The sequence below is a fragment of the Numida meleagris genome, chromosome 1, assembly GCF_002078875.1.
Source record: "Numida meleagris isolate 19003 breed g44 Domestic line chromosome 1, NumMel1.0, whole genome shotgun sequence".
Lineage (NCBI taxonomy): Eukaryota > Metazoa > Chordata > Aves > Galliformes > Numididae > Numida > Numida meleagris.
In genome coordinates this window covers 27942781-27965542 of record NC_034409.1, presented here as the reverse complement: position 1 = coordinate 27965542, position 22762 = coordinate 27942781, and the positions used below count along the sequence as shown (strand labels likewise).

The following is a 22762-nucleotide window of genomic DNA, read 5'->3' as shown; positions in this document are numbered from 1 at the left end:
GTTAGATAAGTATAATCAGAAAGAAATCAAAGGATCATGCTAAGCTGCAAGACCCCTGAAGTGTTATTTCTCTTAACAACTCCGTTTTGTAAGAACTTGCAGCATAACATTAGGTATTAAAGCCTGCATAACTTAACTTTTATACATCGTATTACTACACGATAGGCAGTTGTGAGATAGTGTGGCCAAATTGGAAGGATAACACTGTGCGGAAAATATCCTTAGCATTTTTTAGCAATCTTGATCTAGCAGCACAGAAATGCAATCTAAATTCCTACATCAAAACTTTACAAAAATACATTCAATTCAATTTTAGATTAAATTGTTTCTGGAATAAGATTATCTGTCACATTTCAGCTCAGAAACATTTCTCGATATCCAAATTCCATCTTTTCACAAACAGTCATTCTGAATAAGTTTGGTAGGCTTTTAATTACAGAAGCACAGATATGCCCCTAAAATAAGAGTTTTCAGTATTCAGACTTTGCAGGGACCAGTTTAAGACTCTGAGGGTGATATAAAATCGAAAATGACAGTTATGATTTTCAGGCATATTTCCCTCTATAACACATACATTCTTCACACTTCAAAAAAAATGAAGGCACAGTTACAGCTGCTGCCTACTGATCCGTGTGCATTGAGCAGAACATCAACATATTCAGCTTATGAGAACCATTTGCAAGAGCATGTTTGTCAAGCAAAACTATCTCAGAACATTAGGGAACTGACGTCTCAGTTGGATTATTTCACTAACTCTTCTATAACAGCGTAGAAGGGTTATTTTAACTGAGGCTGTGCAAACAAAACGAAAAAATTCTCTGAGTGTTAAGCAACTCAGCAACCTCAACAATGAAACCTGAAATCATTTCAGGCTTGAGGCTCAAAATGCAAATAAAATCTAGAGTTAGACAGAACACAGACAACAGAAAGAAAATAAGAAGTTTTGATCCTCACCTGTTTCCAAAGTACATGTATATAAATGGGCATTTTAATTCAGAAAAAATACAAGAAATTGTCATGTAAATAAATAAGCATGGACAAAAGCAAGCGACTGGCATTTTCACTTTTTACCCTGCAACATTAAAAGAACTTATACCATCCTCATGATCTACAAAAGAAAAGAACATATGAGCCATCTGCGAGATGTTTCATATTAGGCTCATCCACTCCTTCCTGATAAGCTCTGTCCTTTCTCAAATTTAATACTCAAGTAAGATGAAGAGACCTTGAATAAACAAGATTAAACATCCAGAAAAAAAAACAAACAAACAAAAAAAAACAACCACATATATCAGGGCTGCTCTGAAAGCAGTCCTCTGACAGTGATGTGAAAGACCAGCTGCATTCTGGATGGCCATGCAAATTTTTCCAAGCGCAGCATACAGTGCAGGCTCTTGTTCTTCACTTGTGAAAATGCATAGTTAATGGTGACAAAATAGTGCTTTGTAGCTGAGAATTTGCTCTATCAAACAGTGTTATTGTGCTCTTTGTATCTGTTGTAGTTTCCATGGAAATAAACAGCAAACATTACTTTTGGAGCAACCTACATAGATTACTGGAACTGGAGAATCTAATATCTTAGTAGATTATATAATTGTACAATTAAGAGTACGTGAAGATTTATATTTTATATAAATATATTGTAAATAATATATAATCAGATCTTTCTCATACAACAAACCGAAGACACACCTTTTCAGACTACTTTATTAAAAGCACAAAAATGTGAATCCTATTTCCAATGTTGTCTGTGGAAAGAACTGAGCAATTTCAGAGAGGCCAGAGTTTTGTCAGGGTTCAAAGGAGGCAATCATTTTGACTGGACTGTGACCAAATAAAGACTCTAGCTAACTTGTATGGCACCAGACAATTTTACAAGGGGTAAAGCAATTGACATTATGTATTAAAGGAATATAAAATGTGAGGACAAGGCCTCATATGAGTTTGCTTTTTTCCCTGCTGCCAAGTCATTCTGATCAAATTACATCTCAGCAAAAGCTTCTGCACTTTCTTAAGTATTTGAAGCCCCTCAGCTGCAACTCCAGTTGGCCTTTACTTAACACAAATTACTCCAACTCTTGTACTGCCACGTAGAAAAAAATATCTTCAAATTAGTCTCTTCTGATATGAGATACCAGCAAAATCAATTGCTCAGTGCTTTCACAATGACCTCCCACTCCTTTAATCTTCAAAATTCCAAAACTGCCATGAATACCTGAAGGGTTTTTGCATACATAAAGAATGCATTCAACCATCCTACTGGACAAATATATAATTCCCAGTTGAACTGGAGGATTGTATCAGGCATGTTATTAAGAAAATAATCTCGTGGACATTTCAAAGGGTAAGATTCCCTCCTCAGAGTGGGCAACAAATAAAGATATCCTACAGCAAATGCTAAGCCCAGGAACTCCAGTACGAGTTCCTGTAGAGACCTAAGTGTACAGGGAGTATCTCAAATATTTGATGTCATAAATAAAGATCCCTACAAAGAGATGAGGAAAGTGGAGCTCATCTGTTTAAAGATGGTGTAGACCTTGTACATAGCTCCTGTTTGTGATGAGAATACAGCCCTGGAAAGGGAGAGATCTGCATGATCAGGAGATATTGCAGGTTGCATCAAACACCTCTGGGGTCATTCCTTCTCCTTGTAGCTTGCAATGAAGTCCTATGAATCTGCCTCTGAAGAAGAAATGTTAAACAGACGACTATCTACAGAAAGCAGAAATATGGCAGAAAGCAAGGTGCAGCAGCCAGGATTATGCAGCACAACCTCAGAAGCTCTGAATTGCTAGGGACTGTACAGGCATGCAGATGGGGATACCCACAAATAGCAGTCTGAATCTATGGGACATGCCTACCAGATCACATTCTCTTTCATTTTCTGAATCTCAAGAAGACCTGAGTTGAGTGGCAGCAATGAACTTCCTGCAGCAGAGTACTCATGAGAGCATTTGTATATGGCACCGCAGGAATCTAGAGACTTTTGGTGTCAGAAGGAACTCACTGAAAAGTTCATTACCTTTAGTCTTAGGTAGGCCCTAGCCATTTTTTTTAAATTAAAATTTGAGTTTTAGATACCTCAAGGTCACTTAATTTCTGTCTTATGCATCCTTTTTACAATCTGTACCATGAGCAAAATATTTTCTGCTTGCTATTAATCCACTAAATGGCAATTCCATTTTCCCAATAGAAATACAAGCTGAGAGAGAAAAGAGACAAAGAAATGAAAGGAAGAATTTATCATTTTTAAACTAAGATCAGGAGACAGCGGTGCAATTTGTATTGATCTGCACCAGTGTTAGCAGGGCTTCCCCACAGTAGCAGTTATTCTGCTTAGAGAATCACAGGGCCAGGACACAACAGTTTAAACACCTTCACTGATTACCCACAAATTGCAAGCGTAAATGTGAACTAAAAAGTAGGAGAAAACAGTATATGCATTTTTTTCCTTACCAATCTTAAGCACAGACTAAGCCTAGCATTTTCAGCAAGAGATTTCATTTCCAGACTACAGTGAGCTACTAATGAAGTTTCCACAACAATTTTAGGCAGCTCTTCTCTAATACACATCATATTATAATGTGGACAATAAATGCTTTTATTAACAAGTAGATCACTCTGTCATTCCTATCCCAAGTAAGGATTCTTCCATAGTAAGAAATTGCACACTCCATAGAAGCAAAATTCTTCCTGAGCACACAGCTGTGGGGAGCCTCTGTGGTGTCTGCACCCTGCTTTCCTCAGAAGTTCCTATCGTGTGAAAATTATTTCCAGCAGTGCTATAGAAAAAAAAATGCAATTGATTTTAAATATATTTCTTCCTTATATTTTGAAACAATTTATGCACCAAGACTACAGTTACAAAGGGATTCAATCCTATTCTTTCCTCGCTAGCCCTCAGTTTTGCAACAGTATCTAGCACTGGAACATAAAGAGGAAAATGGTGGGAAAAAAAAACCCACCTTACAACAATGAAAACTCATTTCAATTGAGCAAATGCAAAGCCCTTTTAAGGATAAAGAAAAGTTCTGTATTTCATACAGCAATAGCATTATAAGAAACGAAAGGACTTCAGGCAAAAGGTCTGGTATTTGATGTGGAGGTTGGCGGCCCTGCCTGCAGCAGGGGGGTTGAAGCTTGATGATCCTGGAGGTCCCTTCCAATCCAAGCCAATCTATGATTCTATGATATGCAACCTTCCCTTCAAGAGACTTCGCCTGAATATAGGAAACTACTCTGCTTATTTTCCAAAATGTGTGTGTCCCTTAAACAAATTCTCTCACATCTATCTTATCTAATGAGAGCTACAACAGCTTTTTTTTTTTTTCTCTCTTTTTCTTTTTTTTCCCAAGGTATATGGAGGGGGCTTAATAGCCTACAGTCATAGCAACAACTCTGGAAGCAAGTGGTCTACCTGTCTACCTTAACTCTTAAAACAGCTTCTAGGCCAGACAGGCCACACTGGATTTTAATTGGAGGTTTCTGCTTTTTGCACCCCATCATGTTCATAGCTCTCCAACACATTATTCAACTCCCACTCAGCCAAGTGGCAAGAAAATACTCAATGTTGAAACAGTCTGGAGATTTTCCCTTGCTTGTCACAAAATTTGTTGAATTTTAAAGTGTAAACCCTTCTTTTCAAACACTTAGGAAACTCATCTGATTTGCAGCCTTCTATAGGGTCTAACTCATTATATATAAATGTCTATTTCTAGAACCAAATGTGAGCACATTTGCAAGGTAATATGTGAATCGCACAGAATCTACAGCTATATTTCTCTATTCACAATGCTGTCAACTGGAACTTTATATCAAGGAAGCATGCTGTGAATATCATCAAGAAGGTCAAGTGAGGGGTCCTCTAACATTTATTTTAAGGCTTCCAGAATTTGGAGTAGTTTGCAAATAAAAAGATGAAGACAGACATTAGTACCTTAAAATTAATAGTTTATTTACCTAAACATTTAGTTCTCAAATGTTTTTTTTCATTGCGTACAGCATTGATTCATAGTCTATACTAAAGATAATTTAGTCTTCTACAGAATCTTCTCCAGAATATGTCACTCTTTGGAGTAAAGTAATCCCTTTAGTATCAGCAGACCAAGGTAGGCAAATGAAAAATTCTGAACCATCATGTATAATCTCAAAAACTGCTCATCTTTTCAGATCCAAACCAATTTTTCTGTAACAACTAATGCTGGCCTAAATACCAATGTTATCATCTGCCTTCTGAATCTGTCATGGCAACATCCACTCCTGCCTGAATAGTGACTGTGAAACAAGACACAAATCTCATTTTTTTTGCCATCACAGATGAACAGGAATATCTGGGTGAAATATTAATATATTTTTCACATTAATATTGAAAATATAATCCTAACCACTAATAATATCCCTGTTCTCTATTGAATGTTATACTGAATGCTTATTGTCAAATTACACCTACAAAGGTAGTTTTTGAATATTATTTGTATTGAGTAGACTACGATATTTGATTAAAATTAATAATTTTACACAAATGGATTACACAAACATTTTCCTCTAAAACAATATACTAGAAACACACAAAAATAATCAGTTAAAAAAACATCACACACTTCTGATGACTCCGGTGGATACAGTTCTATTTTCAGTGAAGCCAGCTACATATTAAGACGTAAGAATGAAAAACTTAAGAAATGACTGAACACTTGTAGCTCTATATAGCACTGGAATACAAGCTACCATCAGAAACAGAAATATGATTTACAGATAGAACTCTACCTTACACATGGCAGTTGTATGTTTTTAGTCTATCCAAACAAAAGGCTGAAAAGCTATCTGCAATAGAATTAATGGAGCTTAGCAGCCAGTGAGAATTCTGGCCTCCCTTTTGCATTTATTGGTATTCTTGTCAGCATGTTAGCGAGATATATACAGTTTTGTTGTGATACACTGGCAGGTTTGGACAGTATATATTGCTCCCAGCAGTTGTGGGCTCAGTTTGCAGAACATATGCCTTCACAAACTGGGTTTCTTCTAATGAATAAATGAAGGGCATCCAGTATACTCTGCTGCCATTTTTGATCAAGTTTTCTGTAGTCCTAGTACTCATTACAGTTACTCAAACTTTATTGCTGTAAACAGTGAAAGCAGAAGATGAAGAAATCCTGGTAAAAGGGATTCTTTTTTTTTTTTCAGTGCATATGAAGGATTCAAGTAGCAAGGATTCCATTTCAGATTCAAGTATAAGGATACCTCATACATATTTATCATCATGCTAGCTACCTTATACTTAGTTTTATTATATTACATTGTAAATACACTGTAATGTCAATTTGACATTCATTTCACCATTTGACCAATGACATCATATTACTACGTTATAACTACAATATAATAAGGCCAAAAGTACTTATATTTAGCTCATGTTCAACTTTTATTCCAAACTCGTGAAAACCAAGATGTTCATAGATAAGTTATCTTCCTGTCTCCTGTGAGACAGTCAAAGGAAGGAATATGTCATTTTTAAGAGTATAACTTATCACACATGCATTGCAATTTTTTCACGGTTTAACACTTCCTGGAGCATAGGATATTTGTGTGTCTTCTGCAGTTCTGAGAAAGCCAATGGAGTTTTCTAAAATAATTATGATTCAAAATGATGAAAGATCAGGCTTATACTACTGGGCATAGGTTTATAACATATTGTCCTTGCAATATACAACTAAGACTACTATGTAATACTAGAAAAAAAATACATTCCTTCAAAATTAATTGACAAACTGATTGAAACATTCTGAAAATTGTGTGCAAAAAATCCAAAAACATATTTCAGATTTTGTGAGTGAAGTAATTCTGTAAAGGACTTTTTATCCTTAATTATAAAGTAAAAACACTTTGAGTCTGATATTTTTCAGATCCATGGGCTATGGCTTTACATAATGATAAGAGAAACATACTCTTAGGTATACTCTAGTAGTAAGACTGCCATCAGTTCAAACTGTATCACTCTTGAGCCACTCAGTTAAGATTGTTTCACTGTGTATCAATGTGAAAAGAATGTCTTGTTTCCAACAAGGAACAATAGAAAAGAAGGAACCTAAAGCATAAAAATTGAACAATTATGTGATCAAGGATTTTTTCTTTTTAAAATAACTAAATTGTATTTTATTTAAAAATTATTTTTATTTAAAATTTAAATTATTTTATTTAACATTTTATTTTATTTATTTATGTTTATGTTAAGTAGGTAGCTCTGAAAGTAATGCCTCATATTTCCATGGTAACTGCAATAAAGAGCACAATGACACTGTATGATAGCATAAATTCTCATCTACAAAATACTGTTCTTCAACATAATTACCACCAGTAGCTATGCATTTTCACCAGCAATGAACAAAAGCTTGAGTGCTGTACTCATAAAAATCTGTACCAGTGGAGGTGTCCCACTGTCGCTTTCACCACTGCTGAAACGCACCTCCCACCACCACACTGTGCTCACATCCACTCTTTGGTCTCCATAAATGTTCAGCAAGGATTAATGAATGTCAGTGGATGCAATTTTTTCCTTAATGGAGGAATTTAATTAAATACCTTTGCTTCATATGCACTTCCACTCCAGACATCACTTTGTTATATTGCCCCTCTGTTGTCATTTGTCACACAGCAACAAAACATAATAGAATATTAGTGGGGAATTTCAACCTCTACTATCATACCATCAACATCCGCCTCTGATGTTGTGGGCCAACATAATAAAATAGAAGGTATTACTTTTGGTGTAGCCCATGTAGTTTTCATTTTCAATTGCCATAAACATTTTTTTTGCAACCATTTTAATACTTGTATCAGCACTCTTGCTTGTATGCAATTGAGAAACCATTCTATGTGTATGGTAAGAGATTATAAAACTTAAGCACTGGCTTGTGTTCACTATTTAGAAAAGTTGGTTGAACATGAGGAAATTACAGTCCAAAGCCATTTAATCTCCTTGGCATTTCAAGCAATATAATTTAAGGACTGGCACACAATGTCAATCTCCAAGTTTAAATTACAAAACAAAAATTATCATTAGGCAAATTATATAAATGTCAAAATTGAACAAAAATATATATCTCATTTAATCGTATTAATTATTCTGTCTTTAAAGTAACAATAACCTTACGTATGGTTCACAGTAAGCCAAATCAAGCAAATAATTTAATATTTCCAATTGAAGTCCACTTGCCTCTAGAACCATCTATGCTCGTGAAGGTAAGCTTCTATTTCACAGGATGTAAGCATGCCATATATTGTACTTTTTATCTAAACTATCATCCCACAAAAGAAAGCAGCAGAGATATCTGAATCCATGCTGCTTTTCAAGGATGCACAAGCAAGGAAAAGGATTGGTTTGGATATTTCCCTAGTTACAGTTATGCACTACTAACGGGAGGAGACCAAGCCCAAAACGACTTCAGATGGCTTTTGGGAAAATTGATTTATGTATGTTATTTATCTCTACAGACCATATTTAAGCAGGAAGAAAAGAAGGCTTCCAGTCTTCCCCTTCAATTCATTGTCTCTTATCTTCTCCTGTGTGGAACAGACCTACCATTGTTTCCTTACCATGGACTAAAAAAGTGCTGTTTTGATTGGTGATATTGGTATCACTTGATTCTGCAGATCACAGAATACAAGAATTACAAAAAGAACTACTTACACACATCACAGGGGGAATTCATGCATTATGCCGGTTCATTTGACTTTTAGGAAAAATATATTTAGATATATTATTTACAGTGACTAGAATAGCCTGAGTGAGAAATTTAGGCTAAATATCTAACTCTTAGTTGCATAAGGCAGACATCAATTAATACAGTTCCAAAATACATCCAAGGCAAGCCGGATGATTCACCTCCAAGAGCAACTCTTACTGTTCACTGACCATAGAGTGAACTGACACAACTTGCTTACATTACAAAGCTTCAATTTACATGACATAAATTCCAGCCTCAGTTGTATTCCAATGTTTGATTTATTTACAAACGAAAGAGACAAGCTTGCTGAAGATGCAGTCCTCTCTTGGTAATAAGTGACTGAGCGACTTTTTGTCTAAATCTCTGCCATGCAGACCCAGCAGTATATGATCATTGAACAAGCAGCAGTCTAACTTAACATTTTTCTTGTTGTAGCCTGCTTGAAGTAGAAACAGTTTGAAAGATGCACAGTCTCGCACAGTAGTTTATTTGCATTACTTGTGAAGGTCCTCCAGCTAAATTTCCACAAAGCACACTGCTTATGTCCATGCAATTGTGTCTGTGGAGCTTTTAAGCTTATTGAGACAAATAGTGAAAGTAACAGACAGTGAGAGCTTCCTGTACTGTGTGTAAGTAGATTTCCATTTTAGTTTATTCTGAGCTCCTGTGGCAAACGAGCCTTTTAGCCATTTTCATATCACCCTCAACTCTGAATGTGATAGACTGAAGGGCCTCAGTGCACTGATTTAAAATCTCTAGTTACCAAAAACATATAATATTCCTATTAAATTTTCTTCAAAATTGTACATATTTTATCAATTTTAATCTTAAACTGAGGGATGCTGTTGGATCAACAAACAGAAGTAACATTACAGCAGACTGCATTGTGTATATGTCATATCTTCTGTATTTTGAAATAACATTTCTTCTCTCTAAAAAGCATTTCTGACCTAGGAAATAACCTGTGTGTGAGGAATGAAAGAGATCCTCGGGCAGAATTCAATGGACTTCACCATTCTAGAGAGCTGACTAAATGGTCCAATGTTCCCTTCAAGTCTCTAAGAAAATTACAGAAACTGTGTGACCTTAATGAGTGAAAGTGTACAAATCCAATACTCTTTAACAGAGTCAAAGATTTTAAAGATCATTAAGATCATCTGATACGACTTTCTACAGAAACCACTTATCAAAAATTAACGAGCTATAGAAATTTTCATTATTAAAAGAAAATATGGATTTTAAGACTGCAATAGATAAGAATTCAATACCATGGGCAAGCTGTCCTGGAAGTTATTGCCTTTTGCCATTATTAATTTTCTATATTTTTTGTTTGAATTGGCCCAACTTTAGCTTCCAATCACTTTATCTCCATGAGTCATGTTTGTTAAACACTTCCTTCTATCCAGCATCTGTAAATAATATATAATTTTGAAATATTTAAAGAAAATATGTAAATATTTAATTAAAATCCTACTGCACTCATACCATTCAATGAAATCTTATGCTAATATCTTGTTATTTGACAATAAGTCCTTAATCCCCCACTACAATGTTTAGTGGGCATAGTGGCAGTGGGATGACATCTCAACTAGATGATCTTAGTGGTCTTTTCCAACCTTAATGATACCATGATTCTATGAAAGGAAACTCACAGGCCCCAAATCATGCCTACTCTTTTTTTTTCTGATAAATTCCAAATTAACATCATTTTTCTTAAAAACAAAGTTACCAATTCAACTCACTTTTCACCAAGTAGTTCTCCAGTCATTTTATTTACAGGAGTTTTTTGATTTACATAGGTGGGTTATCTTTTATTTTGCTCTACACATAGTGAACATGTGTACACACATATATTAGTGAATATATATTTGTACATATCCTGCTTGCAGGATCTCTTTGCACACATCTGAAGATGTGCAGACAAATCAAACAGTTACTTTCAGATGGAACTAAACTGGAAGATTTATCTAATGTGATCCAGATGCAAATGGCCTGTGGCATCAAACTATAAATAGGTCAAAGTTAAACCTGGCAATTTGGTACATCATGTGAGTTAACAAATCATTAGGGCTTTCTGTTTCATTGTTTAGTTTGCCTTTTGTTGGTCCACACTATTTTCTAAAGTAGGCATAGTCACTAAAGTTGGCATTGAAAATAAACCTCTCAAAAGGTACCTGAAAAATCCTTTGGCTTTCAAAATGATAAGCTTATTATGTTCAGTTGATTGGCTTTCTTAAACTCTTACATCTTTCACAGAGGAAAATTATCCCTGAAACTGCATTATTGTCCTACCCTTTGGATCTAACCTATATTTACTTCTTGCAAGATCCATTACATTGTATTTCATTAATATTCACATTGGTCAATTAGCCCATATTGCAACTTAATTCACTCTTTTCATGACTCCCTTCCATTAAGATTACATTTTCAAAGGTGAAGTGAAGGAAGATGGAGCAGAAATACTTTGGCAACTCAGCTTGGTTCTTGTACTATGTGAGATACTGAATCTATAACAAAAAGTTTTTTTGCTTTCAGGTTTTCACAGCTGAATACATAAAAGTACACTTTTCCTGGAGGCTATTGTTGGTTTTCAATATTTCAAGGCCCTTTACTTTTATATGTTATCATTTGCAACAAAAAACTATCCCACATTTTCGACGGGTCATAATCAATTAGGACCAAAAGTTGTGTTACGGCTCAAATTTCAGAGTGAGCTGTGCAAATATGAAGTTATAAAGTTTACCACATCAATGACCAGGAAAAGAAGAAAACAGTTTTTTCTCTAGTTGGCCTTCAAGATCTGAAGCAACAGCAGTTTAAATTCACTGTTACTTGTGAGGAAGCTTTAGTTCACTTTTCTTCTTTATTTTTCATTCTCTATATAACAACTACTTCCATCCTCTACACTATTAAAAAAGCTGCTCATACTTTAAGGAAACCCTCTGTCTGTCTTCAAATTCAAACATACATCAGGACTGCACAGTGTGCTGTATAAAGAATCTGGTGTTGCTTCCTTACTTTTCTTTTTTAATAAAAGTCTGGATAGAATAAAAATTTTCAAATCTGGGTGATATACTTTTTAAGTGAAACTTAAACTTACACTTTGCTTTTGAAGCAAAAGCTATGCAGATGTCTAACTGCCTGAGCTATGCAGACTCCTAAGTAAAGAGGATCACATCACTAAGAAGTCTTATTGTACACTGTCACCATCTGCAGCCATACAAGAAAGAGGCGATCCATCCAGATTGACTAAAAGAGACAAGAAGAAAAAGAGACCGATAATGAAGAAAGAAGACATGTTGATCATTTAAGAGTTTTTTACTGACAGGAAAGTGGGAATCCTTGCTAGCTGCAATCATTTTCAGAAAGGCCATGTGTAAGTGTAGAATAAAACTTCTTGCCCTTGCTAAATAGCATAAAGAAGTAACAAAATGTAATTTGCACCTGTAAATACAGGAACATAGAAATTGCGACGCTAAGTTGGTCCTTAGGTCTTTTTGAGTTCAACTGTCTGTAAGGGTCTGCTAGATACTTCAAAGAAGGAGGATGCTAACTGTGTACTGATCGAAAGCTGGAATGACTGCAGACCGAACACCAGCTATGGGTGAAAAAAATAATACCAATATCTTCGTGTAGGCAGCTGCAATAGAGGGAATCAAAAGCTTTATTAGGTGGCTTCATTTCCTAGCAGAAGCATTGGACACAGTACTTTTCCAGTATGTCCAAATACAGCAATTAACATGAGTCTTATGCCTGGTGAGCATAGCTGTTAGTATATAAGCCTGTGAACTGTAGCCAGCTTTTAGTTTCACTAACAGTAGAAAAAATTAGAAAATGGTTTGTGTATGCAGAAGAAGAAAAGTATGATCGATTGCCTGTTCCATACAACAGAATCCACCTCAAGAAGTTTTTGTGTGATCGAGTAAGTAGATTGTCACACTATGTCAATAATCTGTCAACCATCAAGAAGTGCAAAAGTGCTAAAGAAATGTCTGGACAGTGAGCACCAACAGCAGTGACAGCAAATCAAAAAACAACAGCACAATTTGGACAGATTAATCACCAACAAGTCATTCTCTACTTAGTCCTATAGCAAAGGACACTTAGCTGGGGAATGCAGGAAGGAAACCATATTACCTCGCATGAGCATTTGGGGCCACCAAGGAGCAGGGAAGAGTCTTGAGGACCCCACAGCCAGGCACAGCTACTGGCATTACAAATCCACCTGAGTCGCTTGAAGGACTGCAGCATCTCTCCAGTGGAACGAAGAATTCATTCAGAAAACCAGTACACAAACCTGTCCCACCTCTCTCCCTCACTGCACCATCTCTCTCATGGCACAGGGAACTCATGCAACTCATAAAACTTTATCATCTGTGATTAAAATGCTGTAGTATCTAAATCCATCTAGCCTCCATATTTTCATTTAGTTTTAAACCACAATACTAACATCACAGATAAGAACAGTTTGCTCCTAAACATCCAAAACTCTTTTTTGCTTTTCTGTAATTCTACTAATAATATAATGGGCACATATTGGCTTGACTTTCAAAGGAATGCATGTTCTCATACCATACCAACCTAAAGGCCTTGTTATCAAACACCTATATACATACATATTGATGAGAACCAGTGTTTTCTGATTTTCCTGATATCTCCTGGGAGAGTACCGGCATTTATGAAAATTCATTATGGCATGAACACATTCCTTCAAGTGAAAAAGGAGGAATTACTTATTACTTATTACTGCACATGAACATACTCATAGGAATGTTAATGTTGTGGAGGATGATTAGGGGATTTTTTTTTGTAATTGGAAAACAACAATAATAAAATATTTACCAGGTGAATTATGTTCATAGTTCTTTCAAAAACAACCTTATGCTATTATAATACTCTGCTGCTTACAGAATAATCAAAATTCCAAGTGTAAGACTGTACTAAAAAAGGGAGAGAAAACTTCTCACACAGTTTTGTTTAAAAATAAGCAATTACCATTATTTTATGATAGATAAGTGGCCAAAGTTTCCCAATTTGCGTGATGTTTTGAACAATTCTGTTGCATCCAACTTTATCAATCTTTCTCATCATTAAAATTTGAATAAAATGTTGAGTAAAACCAAATTATCTCAATTTCAGATGAATAGGTATACATCTCTACATACAGCTACTCAAGAAGAATGGGCTTGATTTACAGTAAGTGAAGTCAATCGTGTCATGAAACAATCAATTCATTTTTAAGTAAGAAGGACTTAGAGATACATCCCAGCTTCATTTCAGGTCCAGATGTACGCCTTGTCATCTCCCAGTTCCTTTGCAGGACAAGATCGAACTGACCATCAGTGTCCCCCCCCAACCCTGGGACCATAGCAAGGTAATCTTCGTGCTGTAGGAAATGGTTCTGAAAGTTTCTGATTCTACATTTGTATCATTCAGCATACACTCAGCTCAAACTTCAAAATAACTAAGATGTTTCAATAGTTATGGAGCGGTTGTTTTTCTTTTTTTTTTTTCCCAAAGAATTATCTTCAGCATAGCAGGCTGAGATTTCTGATTTGATCAATCAGAATACATATGAACTAGAACATACACTGCTGGAGGGCAACGTAACAGCAATTCAGAACACCTCACTGACCTCAGTCCAGGAAAAGTTGGTCAGGAGCACGGGATGGTATAGGGTATTCTGAACACTGAGAGCTAACCTGCAGCACTACAACATTTCATTAAAATATCTGCTCGGGGGCTTTCTTTGTGCACTTTGGAAGGTTTAATTTCATATCAAATTAAATGCTTCATGTTGTCCTAAAGTACATGTTTCAGTATTTTTAGTATAATAAAAACAAATATCAGAAATTAAATTAGATCAGATCCTATTTCCTACATAATTTTTCAGTTCATTAGCTGAACTAAAAGACAGTTTTTTATAACATCCTGCTTGCAAGTTCATTAAAAATATTTGATTCCATAAAATACATTCTATTTTCTATAATTCCCAGCTGATAGGCATTACCTTAGGCAGTCTAGTTTAAATCTTTATTTATCAAGCTTTGCATCAGCTATTTCACTGTTTTGACTGGGATCAAAGTAGGCTGAAGGAACTATGGTTAATGTCAGCAGTAACATACAATTTATTTGATTTTCTAATCAGGTGTATTATTTACTTTATCTGATGATAAATTAAAGAAAAATAGATGAACATACAATTGTTCAGTAGAAACAATGATAAAATTGTAGATAATGCTGAGCACGGGGAACCTCCTCTTTAGTGTATAAAGGTTGCACTTAAGGGACTGAGACACATTCCTCACTTCCTTTCTAGCAACTCAATCCAGCTAAAAAAGAAAAAAAATTATTTCATTAGGGTCATTCAGGATGACACTTCTTCCTCAATGATTGTACAGACAGGCTTAGCCACAACCTCAGACTTACATGTCTGTCCTTCAGATAAGAGGACTCCTAACCTAAGAGCTTACAATTTATGCTGTTTTCTTTTTCCCTCTTTCCCAAATTACTTTATAGTTTTAATTGTTCAATCTAAAGAAAAAGAAGGAAATTCAGACCACCATGACAGCCTACTGTAGTCACACATAACTAAACTATCTGTGCAATAACATTTTTGAAAATGCAAAATCCAAATACAATCTTCTAGTTATTTTTTGTGGGTTTGCACCTCTTTATAGACCAGTGCAAAGAATTTTATGTATATGTATCATCTGTGACATTAATAAGAAGAAACCAGAAAGGCTCCGATTTTTCCACAGAAATGTATTTCATCTTGAATTCCCTTAATATATTAATTATCTTGATGGGTAAACTTCCTATATATACGTATTTATTTAATGAAAACTGGCCATTTTAAAGGAAAAGCTGGTAAAACAGACCAATTTGCTACACTGGAAATCAGGGTTCAAAACCGGATTTGACTGTTCGTAAGACTATTCCGTTTTCTTAACCAATGTTTAGAATAAAGTCCAAAAGAAAAGACTCACAACAGTGACTGACTTCTACTTCAAAAGTTATTCTCTGGTATGTGCTATGCAACCAAATCGTTGGAGCAAGGGGGAGTAAAATGCTCTTTACATCACTCCAAAGTTCACTGAACCTTGTTTATAGGGAGACAAATCCATGTAAGCAGTGTCCTTGGAGACTTCTTTTCACATTAAAGACAAGCAATAACAGGAAGTTCATAACTGTTTAATTGCAACCTCACAACAATGAACTGTGGATGCTGACAGTAAACACATCTCTTTGTGGGGTAGATAAAAACCAGTCAATACCATGCACTTCTAATCTAGTTTCAATAAGAATAAATCATTTACATTTAATTCAAATGCTGCTCTCACTTCTATGCTGTACATCTTTGGTTCTTTTTTTCCTCCTGGCATTTTTTCCCTAAAATTCTTCTTTCTGTATTCCACCTTCCTTTCATCTCACCTCTCTTTCTTTGTGTCTGAAATAAACACAACAGAGAAAGATCAAAGAAATCAACAAAATTATTCGTGAAGCTGGAAAAATTAATTTATAAGAAAGATTTTCTATTTAATTAGCATACAACTAGCAGGATAATGAGATAAGAGTTAACAATTTATGAATTTTTAAACTGTAAAGAATTAGGGAGTAGGACCCAGAAGGCAAATGGATAGGTGAAACATGACTACAGTTAGAAATGACGTTAGAAAGACAATATTTTTGGTAGTAAAAAAAAAGCTAAGGATCTGAAAACTCAATGCCTGTTGCATGTGAGGCAAGTTAGATTCAGACTTGTGAGTTAGGCATAAGCATATGCAGGTGTCTTATGGATCCATATGTGTTCTTGTGGCACGTAGAACTCAGTAATATATGTGAATTTCCCAACTGGTGTAGAACAAAGGCAAATTGCACAACATTAAGGCATTCTGGGGGGAAATTTGCAACTTTGAATTATGAGACATAATAGATCACCAAGTGTTCTCTATTTTCTACACTTTGGCATTTTTATTAGCTACTTTTCATAGCTACTGAATATGGTTATTTAGCTTTTCAATGACTTTTTCTTTTAATCTTTTTATCGTGCTTTTCTTCTAGCCTAGCCATTTCTCTCCCTTCACTTACAGAATATCACCACAGACTGTTTGAGTTCTTAATTGCACTTCATGCTTCCATTCAGGTCACACTGTGGGAGCCATAGTTCCATCTTTTTGTAAATGTACTATTTGTGGTGGGCAGTAATCTCTGCCATCCCTTCCACCTAAGGTTTACTTTTTCCCACTCACAGTAGTGAGAATAGAGGGGTTATCTTGGAGCAAAATTCTGGAAAGCTTTGGCATCACTGTCTTCTTTGAGTGTAATGCAAAAAAGGATGGCATGTATAAAGAAAAAAAAATGGTGGGCAAGATAATGGAAAATTCTTTATGACAGTGAAAGGATTTGACTTGAAAAGGCTTCAAAAAGAGATCATAGGTGGCTTTGAATGAAATTATTTCACAGGTTTCTTACTTGAAAAGAAATATGTCAAATCGTTTTCAAAGGATAAAGCTTGAGTATCAATGAAATGACAGTAGAAGTCAGCCTACATTCATAAACATGGCAATGATTTTAGGTGGTTCAGTTCTGAAGTGTTCAACAATCTACCCTAAAGGAAACTATACTGAAGTAAACACTAAACATCCAGCAAATGAACTAAAATTCTTTTATATTCTTCAGATAGGTTTTAAAAACAGAAATATCAAAACTTAATTTCTTCCTGTAGCTTAGTCTAAAGTTTATGTAACTTTGAAAATGTACGATCTAATATCCTATAGGCGTCTATGAGCTTTTCTCATAAGAATTAATTACATCATTACTATTATGTTATTACAAGCCTTCTGAAAACATAAATATATCAACATGATATATTGATATAAATATATACATTTATGAATACATATATATAATTATAGATTATTTATATGTTCATAAATAAACAATAAATAGATAAAAAGTGGAACTGTTTTTTCTTAAACTTTTTTTATGTTGCTTACTGTATTTAACTACAAAGCTGATGAGTTGTAATGAATTCACGGAGCTGTTTTTAGTTCACATTAATTGGTATGTGTCTCAAATTAAACTAGATCTTAAGGCCGGCTGATAATGGAAAAGTGGATCACAATAATAATAACAGGAAAGTCATTATGATAACATTAATTGTTGTAATAGTGTCTGTCAGTATTAAAACCATGCACTGGTATTAAAGTGCTACCATATTAAGGTCAATGTATTCTCTTTTAGAAGTCATTATAACATGAAATTTAAAGAGGCAGAAAGAAAACAACAGTGAAGGAGCGTGTCTCCAGTGCATGAAGTATTCTTCAGCTAACTGGTAGCTGAAGATGAAAAAGTGACAGAAAAGCATTTCCTAAACATTTTAATACCTAGTTAATTAATCTATAAAAGAAAATGCAACAGAGAAACTTTGAAGCTGCGGTTGTCCTGTCCAGAGTCTCCGAGATACTCAGACTAATTTAAGTCTCATTATGCATCATATTTGCTTAGAGAAAATAAGAATACTGAGGTGCTCTTTAAACTAATTGCTTTTACAGAACACAGAAATCTGAGAAATATAACGAAGTTTTATGAGGTACATCACGCTGAGGCAGCAAGACAGGAAAAAGAACGTTGTTATAAGAAAAGTGGTGGTGCAACTAGTTAAAGAGCTAGATAAGATATAAGTTAATCCAAATGGAAATGCTGCAACACTACCTCAGTGTATAGAGAAAGACAGAGATGAGCACACACTCACTATGGTTTTTGATTCAATCTTCCTTCTACCTTCAGTTGACACTATTTCTTTTCTTACATAGGTAGCTAATCTGCCAATTTCAAGCTGTATTGGGCTTACAGGTGGAGGTTTCCGCCACTGCCAGAGCTGAGCCATGAACACAGGCTGTGCCTCTAGAAGAGCAGATTTAAATGAAAGGGAAAAGCTGCTGTGCAACAGCAGCTGGGAGAGAGGAGCGAGACATGCGAGCAGCAGCCCCGCGGGCACCGAGGTCCGTGCAGGAGGAGGGCAGGAGGCGCTCCAGGCGCAGAGCAGCAGCTCCCTGCAGCCCAGGGGAGGCCCACGGAGGAGCAGCCGTCCCCCTGCGGCCCGCAGGCACCGCGCCGAGCTGATCCCCGCGCGCGGACACGGAGGGGCCTCGGGGCGGTAGTGGATTCGGCCTGAAGGGGTAGAGCCCCTGGCCGGAGCTGCCGCTCGTGAGGAGGGGCCCGCGGTGGGGCGGGAGGGCCGGGGGAGCTGCACCTGCGGGGACCCGTGCTGGACCGGTGCTATGGAGCCATTTTAGTTTCTCATTATTCTTCTCTGTTAGCAGTTGGCAATAAATTATGAGAGCTGCTCCAAAAGTGACGCCTCCTATTGGCCCACAGCAGCAGGGGCGGATGTTGGTCGTATGGCAGTAGAGGTGGAACCTCCTCATCAATATTCCATTCCATTTTGTTGCCGTGCCACAGCTGGCAGCAGAGGGGCACTCTGACATAATGGCATCTGACATAGATGCGCATATGAAGCAAAGCTGTGTAACCTAATTCCACCCAGTGGAAAAAGTGTCACTCACTGACATTCATCGACACTTGCTGAATGTTTATGGAGACATAAACATTATAAATATGGAGTAGATGTGAGCACAGTGAGATGGTGGGTGGTACACTTTAGTAGTGGTGATAGCAACAGTGGGTCGCCTCTGCTGGTGCAGGCTTAGGTGAGTGTGGCATGCAGGCTTTTGTTCATTGCTGGCAAAAAAATGCATAGCTGCTACCTTGAAAAAGAGTATTTTGTAGCTGAGAAATCACTCTATCAAACAGTGCTACTGTGCTCTTTGTTTCTGTTGTAGTTTCCATGCAAATAAATAGGAGGCATTACTTTTGGAGTGACTTACATTCTTTAATCTCCCTATGCTGAATCTGTTTTGTCTGTGATGGTAACTGGTGAGGGATCTCTGTGTCCTCATCTCAATCAATAAGCCTTTATTCATTGTATTTTCTTCTCCTGCTCTTCTGAGGAGGGAGAATGAGAGAGCAGTACGGTGGAGTTTAGTTGCACATCACTTGGAAACCATATGCAAATTTAGAGTGTGATGAAAAAAACAGTAGGAGCCCAATCTAAAAGTACCATTTCCCCTTTTTTATACTAGGTTCTAAGTTCTCCCTCTGAGCTAGTATCAGATACTTTCAATTTCTGGACCCTTTATTTTCTACGCAATTGGATTTAAGCATTCCCCAAGCTTATCTGATCCACAGATGACAAAGATACAACATTGGTACAGTTCTTTTTTTTCTTTTTTCCCTTTGATATTAACCAGTGGAGCTGATGGGGTTTAAAGCTGGATGTGTACTCTGTCCTTCCTGGGGCTCCTCAAACACAACTGCAAAGTGGAGCTCCCACAGTAAAGAACCAGCAAGCCCCTGCTAAGTATATTTAGAGTTAAATTGTGATTCCTTGTTTGAAAGATAATTATTTTAAAGAGGTTTTTATTTGCCACAACACCATCCAACAACCATTATACACCCACAGTGCAAAACTGAATTCAACTTCTGGCGTATAAATGTAGCATAACTACCACTTATACAATATTATGAAAAATACCTACATAGCATATGAATGAGGTATACACAATTTCATGTTTCGCATAGTACAACAAAAGCAAACCGGTTGTAAAATACTACAAATTAACAAGTAGTGAAGCTCTCTCTTTTAAATCTCAAAGAAACAGAAAATAATGCTTTCTTATTTCAGTAAAAAAACCTTTACAAGATCTTTCATTCTGAGATAATTCAGATCCTTTATTGCTTTTAGTTAAACTCAGTGTTAAGTACAATTTAAATATGTGATGTTCCACTGTACCTGCGTTAAAGTATGCAAATATAAATAAAATTACCACAAATTGGTGAACAATTAATGAGATTCATTTCAGGGACATTTCATTACTAAATGCTGCTTTCCTGCCAACCTAGACATGAAGTATTTAATTCTAAATGATACCACCTGCTCCTACCTATAAGTGAAATGAAAAAGCTGCCAAGGAGCATGTTGGGAATTAACTTGCAGCCTTCCTTTTAATCAGGCATTCCTCCATAACATCACAAGCCAGCAATCTCATGGAATGGAAAATACCATTGTACTATATGTCTGTAATTCAATTTTGAACCCTCATTGTGATTGTTGTCTCGAGTCTAACACATTTTTTTCTTTTCTATTTTTCTTTAGCTGCCAGCTGAGTCACCGTCAGCTTGAAGCAAAAACTTTCTAGATAAATGCAAACACTCCTCTCTGACAAAGACAGTGAAGTTGATCAAACATTTATAAATGAAGACTCTTCTGATTTTAGCTTTTTAATTTGGGAGCATATACTTAAACTTTCACTTTCAGACATATCAGACCGCAAGGATATTAGTGAAAAAGTAAACACACTTGAAAAGTTTAAAGTTTAAAAAATAAAGCTCAAAACCACATATGAATCTGCTTATACAAATTACTTTTGTTTTACATTTTAAATGCAACTTTAGGCAACAAGCTAAGGCCAGTTCTGAGGGACATTTCTGTTATCCATGTGCTCAGATGTTCCCTTTTTCCCTAACAATCTGCTCATAAAAGGTAAGTCTAGCAAACTGTCTTATCCAAGATAATAACCTAGGGTCATTAGGAATAGTACATTCTGTTCTATGTCCTTAATGTCACATTTGCTATTTAGTCAAACTAAGTTATATCATCACATATAGCACTGCCTTAGCAAAAGAAAATGTCAGTGCAAGCTTTTTGCATGACAGAAAACAGCAAGATAACAAACCTTTCACCTTTTGATTACTGGCAGGAAAAGCCTTACTGACGTTTTGCAACAAGCTTTCAAAGCTTGTTTACATCTGACTCTTCTTGGTGAAGTGGCTAGGAATACTTTAACAGCTACAACAAAGTCATTTGCGCTGCTGAAGTTCCACATCCAAACGACCTCAACGGTTTTAGCAGATGTGGTGCATGTTTTAAAAGCACACGTCCCAGGTTGTATGCCCAGTATTTGTGCATGCACAGTATGTGTTTTGGAAAAAAACATAGCCCTTTGTGTCATAAACATCACACTTTTCTGCATTGAAATGAAAGAGAAGAAGGACAAAAAGTATATATCTCCCTCTGAGGAATTAGAACAGGAACACATATGTCCTCCTTTCCTAAGACAAAATAGCCTCCTTGAAGCAGGTTGGGCCCTCTCTCCCTGAACATACTGTGTTTTCAAATCCCTGCCATTAAAAGTGTCATCACTAGCTCAGCACAGACTTCTGATAAAATATTTGCTGAAGTCCATGGCTAGACAGTTTAAAAGAGTCTAAAATCTGACCTGATGCTGCATTGCCTCAAACTATGTGAGGAATTCTTCATGTCGAAGTGCTTATCCAGAAAATGTTATTCATAATAGAGTAATAACAAAAGAGGGACAAGCAATTTCACTTAGCAACTCTGCTTGAAAATCATAGGATTTTTTTTTTATTATGTATATGCAGTAATTACAGAATCATGGGGGTTGGAAGGGACCTCTGGATATCACAGAATCACACAATCACTGAGGTTAGAAAAGACCACTAAGATCATCTAAGACCATGCACATGGTTATTCCTCCCCAGGTGTAGGACTCTACACTTGCTCCTGCTGAACCTAACAAGGTTCCTCTTCGTCCAACACTCCAGCCTGGCAAGGTCTTGCTGAATGACAGTGCAGCCTTCTGGTGTGTCAGCCACTCCTCCCAGCTTTGTTTCATTGGCAAACTTGCTGAGGGTGCCCTCTATCCCTTCATTCAGGTCATTGATGAAGATATTGAACAAGACCAGACCCAATACTCAAAGCCCTACACTAAGGAAGCTTTATTTTCTCTTTCCTTCTCTTTTTCTCTTTCCTTTTTTTTTTTTTTTTTTTTTTTTCACTTTTTCTTTCCACGTGATGGGTAACAGGAAAGAGATGCATAGAAAGAGTTTCTCAACAGAGAAACTATTGAATGCATGAAACAGCACAGGTGTACCCAAAGAAGATTTTGCATGAA

General features: G+C 36.2%; 1 protein-coding gene across 5 annotated transcripts in view; it reads right to left on the bottom strand.

The window, feature by feature from the left end:
- Positions 1 to 22762, bottom strand: part of IMMP2L (inner mitochondrial membrane peptidase subunit 2) — a 459355-nt gene that overhangs the window by 22536 nt on the left and 414057 nt on the right. The window contains exons 6-7 of one of the 5 annotated variants that reach the window (XM_021384927.1): positions 16043 to 16173; positions 14973 to 15055 (exon numbers count right to left, since the gene is read on the bottom strand). The exons of 3 other annotated variants lie outside the window; for them this stretch is intronic. In XM_021384927.1, the coding sequence (XP_021240602.1) occupies positions 16069 to 16173 (105 nt within the window). In that variant the 3' untranslated portion in view covers positions 14973 to 15055; positions 16043 to 16068. Of the gene's footprint in view, positions 1 to 14972; positions 15056 to 15919; positions 16174 to 22762 lie in introns of those variants that run through there. One more of the 5 variants, XM_021384926.1, reaches the window with a different exon arrangement.